Here is a 7,602-nt window from a genome sequence, read left to right on the forward strand (position 1 = left end):
CCCAAAGAAGGTTTATTCTGAACATCTTAAAATACACACATTCTTACAATAATGTTTTTCTCTCCTATGGGAAATTATTTCAAACAAGTAATACATAAATATTTCAGCAAATTTATTCCAATTTCATCCAATAATACAATTATTTGTCACAGATTAACCAGTAATCATCACTAATTCACATTTAATGTTAAAAATTTAACACCAAAATTTTACATTCCATATCTGTTGATAATAAAAAAAAAATCAATTGTTCACAATTTTGCCATAAAGCTACATTCACCTAATAATTAATCATTACAGGCAATAGTTTGGTAAATAACAGGTTTTTAAGTATTAGATATAATATCGTATTTTGTGTGATTTGTGCAGGTGTAATTTTTAGGGTATATTTGTTATTTTCTCACATTATATTTCTTTGTCATTTATATTCTTCACATTGATGGGTTCTTCTATTCACATTTTTTTTATTTTATATAGGGACTATTATTATGCATAAATCTTTTTTGCAATTAAAAAAATAATACTTTGTGATATTTTTTTTGCACTGAATAGGTGTTAGTTTCCACCGGTGTTTACGGCATTTAGTTTTTTGTAAGAAGCAATCCGTTTCCGGGCTCCCAGAAAATACTTGAGTTTGTGTTTATATAAAAAGCTAGCTAACCTGGAAGCAAAAGTCAGCTAAATTTAAACTCAAGCAACCAATCAGAAATTGGTTTGTTATTAAAGTTAGCGAATTAGATTTTGTTCTTGTTTAACTCCTCCCTCACTTGTCTCCAGTGGCGTATTATAGGATATTCCTTGCCCCACCGAATTTGGAGCCACCCAGGACAGTCCCGCAATGGGACTTTAAACCCTTGACTGCTAACGACGGCATGGTGCCGTCGCTAGCAGTCCCAGTCAAGTGCTAACGACGGCACCATGCCGTCACTAACACTACCCTACCTTGATGGAGGTCTGTGGACCCCCATCACCACCTACCCCGGCGATCTGCCCCTCACACTGAAGGGCATCACCGGGACTACCCGATCCGGCCAGTTACGTCTCGCGCAATGACGCGACGACGTCACCGCGCAACTTTATTAACAACTGACAATTGTCAGTTAAAGAGGTATGAGGGCATGCTGCTTAGATGCCTGTATCTCAGGCATCTAAGCAGCTACAGACCCCCAACATATACCGTTGGAAAGGTAATTAGCTCACCTAATAAATAAGAATAAAAAATACTAAGTTAAAAATATAAAAATGTAAAAAAAAGTAAAAAAAAATGATTTGGGGGTCTCTAAAGGCAGATAAACAAAGATCAAAATTGCCTAGAGACCCCCAAATTAAATTATTTAAACATAAAGTAGTTTAACTTTAAAAAAAAAAAAGTTTAAGTATTCTAGCTAAATGATCACTGTGGTAGCCAATGTTACCATAGCGATCATATAGCTATAAAAAGTCACATTCCCTTTTTAAAAATGGCCGATACTAATTTTTTATCCCACGATCCCTTTGATCATGAGGTTAAATTTAGCCAACGGTTGAGGGAAGCAAATTCTTGAAATCCTGATGAACTGCAAATATTATTAAAATCAGCCATTTAGCCCGTGCGGTACGTGAGTAACCATCTCATCCCTGGAGCTCCTTGCATTTTTACTGCAAGACTTATTTTTGCTGTAAAAGTGATTTTTTTTTCTCCCTTTACCATCATTTCTTTGGGATTGTAAGGGGAAAGAATGGTGTGTGCTTCTGTGAGTGAATGTATGGAAAGTATGGTGTGTGCTTCTGCAAGTGAATGGAGATATGAAAGGCGTGTGAATGATCAGTAATTAGGGTTGAAGCCTTGACGTGGCATTACTGCTCACGTAGGAAGTTAAATTATGGCACAAAAAGTACACATTTGCAAGAACTACACCCCTTGGCGCATCAAATGAGGGGCTGTATGTGTTTCTAGTACAAACCTGGAGTGCGCAAGACACAAATGAACATGTCGCTATGGTTAGAAAAAACATACTTTCTAGCCAAAGCGACATATTCCATCATTATTTGTGCACTCAACGTTTGTTCTAGAAATACATGTAGCCTCTCATTTGAAGCTCCAAGGGGCGTAGTTTCTTAAAATGGATGAATTGTCTGAATGAGGGAGAGCATGACTTAATATGTGGATGAATTGTCTGAATGAGGGAGAGCATGCATTAATATGTGGATGAATTGTCTGAATGAGGGAGAGCATGAGTTAATGTGTTTGTGTGTATCATAGATGTATAATTGTGGAAGATGGCACTAGCAGGATGTTTGAGCCTTGGGGACCAAGATGGCACAGGCAGGGTGTATATGGGACAAAGATGGCAAATCTTATGTGTGTTATCTGGGTGCTGACCAGGTTCTATGTGGGCAGTGTGGACGCCAGGGCTTGCTTTGAGGTGTGAAACCTGTGATCTATGCCTGTAATTTAGGGGGTTTTAAATATACTTTTAATGCTGTGTTTTTATGTGAATTCCAATTGATCTACACCTGCAAAGCTGGGTTTCTGTGTTATTCTGTAGATCCATATCTGGTATGCTATGGTTCCATACATTATTTATGTATACCTGCAAATACAGGGTTTGTATGTCTTGTTCGGTTGATTAATACCTGCAATGCTGCTTCCATGTATTTATTTGATCTATACCTGCGATGCTACGTTTCATATATTATTATTGTATAACTGCAAATACAGGATTTGTATGTCTGATTCTGTGGATTTTATATATACCTTCAGTGCTGAGATCACAAGTGAATTTCAATTGATCTATACATGCAAAGCTGGGTTTGTGTGTTAATGTGTTGATCTATACATGCTATCGGCAGCAGGGTCTAATATTTATGTATATATTTATATATATAGTCAGCAGGAACTAATATTAATATATATATCGGCAACTGGGCTAATATTAATATATATGGGCAGCAGTGGTTAATATATATATATATATATGTCAGGGGTGTCCAAGTTTTTTCTGCAGTGGGCCACTTCATCAGAATTGTATACGTGCGCGGGCCGCACTCATTTTTCACTGTGACAAAAAATATGGCCTTTAATAAAATATGCAGATTAAAATAAAGTAAAATGACACAAAACCTTTACTCTTCCTCTCACTGATTTCTGGGCCTTGAAAGTTTTGCGACTACAAATTCAGGATTCCCTAGGGATGAACTAAAATGAAAATTCTGGACCAAAACATTCAGGGTTCACTTAGCCAAAACCGAAAATGACCCCCACCTTTAAAAATAATAATAAAAACTCACATGTTTAATAAAAGTAGGTAACACACAATTGGACAAAATTAGCAATATGACTTGGCATGATAGGAGTGTGATTGCTAACAGCAATCACACTCCTATCATACCCAGGCAACCAGTAAATGCTGGTACCTAGGCATGATGGGACTGTGCTTGCTGTTAGCAATCACACTCCTATCATGCCAAGTCAGCCAGTACATGCTGGTACAGGGTGGCTGTAAGTGATGTGCAGACCCTATACTGCTGGCAGCATCACTACACAAGGGGGGCAGCTAGCTAGGTTTCAGCATGTACTGGCTGACTTGGCATGATAGGAGTGTGATTGCTAACAGTAGTCACAGTCCCATCATGCCTAGGTTCCAGCACTTACACATCCATGCTATCACACACACACACAAATTCATTCATTGACAGATTCATTCCCTTAATCAGACATACTCATTCAAACACCCTCCCCCACCCCCTTGCCTGCTCTACAGCTCTCTATGCCACTCACAGACTTCAGCAGGGGGCGCGGCCTCCCTCGTTCTCCCCACAGGGGAAGCAGGACTGGAGCAGAGAATAGACCCTCCCACAAGTAAGCAGCAGGGCTCTTGTGATCCTGGCTGCCGATCTTACGCGGGCCGCACCTTGAGGTTCTGCGGGCCGCATTTGGCCCGCGGGCCGCATGTTGGACGCCCCTGATCTATTTAGTGGTCTATTCACTTAGGGCCAAATTACTTCACACACAGCCCTGAGATACAAATATTAATCTTGGGACTTTGAATAATGAGTTAAAACAGTTGATTTTCACCATTCCTAAAGTAATGGTGAAATTATAAACAGGTTAAGTGTTTCCATTAGTTGTGATCACACTCCTATCATGCCAAGTCAGCCAGTACATGCTGGTACAGGGTGGCTGTAAGTGCAGACCCCATACTGCTGGCAGCATCACTACACAAGGGGGGAAGCTGGCCAGGTTTCAGCATGTACTGGCTGACTTGGCATGATAGGAGTGTGATTGCTAACAGCAATCACAGTCCCATCATGCCTAGGTTCCAGCACTTACACATCCATGCTATCACACACACACACACACACTCATTTATTCATATAATCATTCATTCACAGATTCATTCCCTCAATCACACACACACTCATTCAAACACCCTCCCCAGCCCCTTACCTGCACTGCAGCTCCTTGATGCCGCTCACAGACTTCAGCAGGGGGCGCGGCCTCCCTCTGCCTTCTCTGCTAAAGCACAGAGGAAGTAGGATGTCACGTGAACTCCGCTTCCTCTGTGCAGTCCAGAAGACCCTCCCACAAGTAAGTAGCAGGGCTTGAGGTGCGGCTCGCGTAAGATCGGTTGCCCTGGCTGCCGATCTTACGCGGGCCGCACCTCGAGGTCTCGCGGGCCGCATTTGGCCCGCGGGCCGCATGTTGGACGCCCCTGATATATGTTTTTTCAGTAGTATGATTAAATGGTGGAAATTATTAATGCCCCCCCAGTTTGACTGTGGTATCTTGTGTGCCCCCCCTATATATTGTTTCTAGAGTCGCCACTGCTTGTCTCTACTGCAGGCATGGGGCATTTGTCAGTACACTTCTTGCACATGCTCAGTAGAACACGCACTCTAGTCAATAAACGCTCAGCTTCCAATGAAATCAACGGAAGGAGCAGCAGCGAAGGATATGCATGCTATCTGTACATTGCCGCTGTAATAATATATGATATATGTGATTGGCTGCTGCTACTGGCATTGACTTTGCTGGGATCTCAGCTTCCACGGGGTGATACTGAGCACTGGGTATACTATATACTTCCGGGTTTTAGTAGAACCCATGCTCACATTTTTACTCCGACGTGCATTGAAATAAATTTTTGGGGAGTAGGCTTTAAATAAAATTTATTTTTCTAAAGATGAACAAGATAGCAAACTTCTGTACAAAAGTAATTTTTTTAGCATAGATGACTATAGAATAAAATTATTCTTATCATTCCATAATAAAATATAGATTTATTAGAAAACTATAGTCGGTTTAATAACAGGACCCATAAATTCCTATAATGTATATTTACAGTAGATTTTTAACATATTTTTTGCCCTTGATCTTTGACCCACCATGCTAACCCATCCCATGGGAAATAGCAGGCATTCAATATAAAATGCAGACAGCCTGGCTGTCAGTATATCCGTATAAACTTTTAAAATATAACTTTTTACAGTTAAAAAAAATACACAAAGCCAACCGAACAGAAAATCCCTCAACCCTCTTTTCAATACTGTTACACCCATCACTCTCGGCCTTCCACGTGCTTGCTGAGGATTATTGATAGGCGTGTTAATAATAACTGCTGGCCTTTTCCACATGGTAAAGTATAATAAAGGGAGGGATTATTATTATTTTTACACTTTTATTATTACTTATTATACACCAGCCCTGCCCTTCTGAGCAAATCAACGGTAACCCAATTACAGGATGTACCAACTGAGTTGTTGACATCTTTTTTTATCTCAGTGTCTTTCACCAAGTCCTTCATATTTACGAAATAACAATAACAGTTTAAGCTTCCAGATAAATTAGAAACAAGCAACAGACAGGAGCTCTATTATACAGAGAAGATCTTTTGCAGATAATAACTTATTACAAAAAAAAAGTAGTAATAGTTATCACAGAATTAGTAATAGTAACGTTTCCCCACTATAAAATTATATATAGCGTAGAAGTATAAATAAATCAATATCAGTTACTTATATGTATGCAGAGTTGCACAACTCTTAGTACTGAAGGAGTTACTGCTTGAGAAACGTTACAGCCCAAAGCGAGAATAGCACATACATCTCTATTTTAGCACACATCTCCGAGATCCTAGAAGATCACTATCAGCAGTGATTGGTTCCGCTCCAAAAAAGATTTTGTCTTCCCCTCCATCACTTAGATACAATGTATCATCTCTGGTTGTTTAGGAATTAAAAAGCGTGTATATAATGAAAAACATTCTAACAGATGCAAGAACCAAGTTCTCACAGGCATTCAATATTCCACCAACGTGTTCATTACCCTTCATGCAACTTCGTATTATTAGAGATACTCTCTAGATAACATGCATATGTATTCTGCTGTGTGCAGAGATCATCACGTCAAACCTTTTTAGATACATCAAGTCCACGAGTCAGTTGTCCAGTCAACCAAAATAACACAAGGGAGGTCTTAGAGAGGACACATCTTCCAAAAGCACGGCAGTCGTGCGTCCAAAAAGTTGTGCTTGTTACACATATTGGCTTTTCGAGTACAAACTTGGTGTTTTCCTTGTTATAACTTGGCGTGGGGCGCTGGACATAGATTTGGTTTGATGAGGGGTGTATATATATTTTCTGTCCCTGCTCTTGCAAAAGCAACATAATATAAGTCCTCCAGCCATAAGCAGAAGTGCAGTTACCCAGCCTAGATAAAGAGCTTCTCCAAGCTCTCTCTTCTGGGCCACGTTAACAAGGGGATTGTAAAAGTCCCGGATTATCTGATTAGCTGTCCACGATACTGGAATCAAAACGACGACTCCAGATAGAATAAAAAGGATTCCAGCCACCAACAGTATAATTCCTTTGGTTCTCTCATTGTCTCCGGCGCATCGAGTGCACTTCATACCAACAACGGCGATCATAAAAGCTATAAAGGAGAGTGCAACTGCAGCACACATTAATGCGCGGCCGGCTTGCAGGTCGGGTGTCAATGCCAGCAGGGAGTCATATACCTTGCACTGCATCCGGATGTTGACCTGTCTGAAGCAGTTCATCCACAGACCTTCCCAGAGGGTTTCAAACACCACAATGTTGCTTTCGATGAAAGCACTCACTCTCCACTGCGGCATCCCCGTCACCGCACATGTCCCAATGACACCAATGCCTCCGAGTACAAGTCCAGCAATTTGCAAAGCTCCACTTTCCATCTTGTCTCCTTGGACAACAGGAGCAGGAACCAAGACTTATCAAAAAGTTAATGGGTTATGCTTTTTGGAAACTGTCCACGGCACCAAAGTAATTCTGCGCCACAGAGAAGTTCTTCATCGACTGGAACCATCGGATATCCAGCAAAGGCTGGATGCAATTTTATGTTGCTCCACTGTTTGTAAAATTCAAACAGAATGGAGTGGAACAAGTGCTTGTTTATCAGGTTCAACAACTTCACCAACCAATAATATGATCGCACAAAGGGGTGTGCTTAAACCAACAAAGAATTCTTCATCTCAATAACTGTAACCGTGCACGGCTTTGCTGATACCTCTGCTAGTCTGCTTATGATTTCCTTGCACTATATCAGATGAGTTGACATGTTCTAGTAGAACTGGCTAAACACAC

General features: G+C 40.5%; 1 protein-coding gene across 1 annotated transcript; it reads right to left on the reverse strand.

The window, feature by feature from the left end:
- Positions 1-6,515: 6,515 nt before the first annotated feature.
- Positions 6,516-7,193, reverse strand: LOC149277297 (claudin-8-like). Its single transcript, XM_089503080.1, has one exon. The coding sequence runs from the start codon at positions 7,191-7,193 to the stop codon at positions 6,516-6,518; it is 678 nt and encodes a 225-aa protein (XP_089359206.1).
- Positions 7,194-7,602: the final 409 nt, after the last annotated feature.

The sequence above is a fragment of the Sceloporus occidentalis genome, unplaced genomic scaffold (assembly GCF_023333645.1).
Source record: "Sceloporus occidentalis isolate IW3139 unplaced genomic scaffold, rSceOcc1.0.p SCAF_219, whole genome shotgun sequence".
Lineage (NCBI taxonomy): Eukaryota > Metazoa > Chordata > Lepidosauria > Squamata > Phrynosomatidae > Sceloporus > Sceloporus occidentalis.

Excerpts from the sequence above, each read along its gene's own strand:
- LOC149277297 (XM_089503080.1), bottom strand. The coding sequence starts at position 7,193 with ATGGAAAGTGGAGCTTTGCAAATTGCTGGACTTGTACTCGGAGGCATT.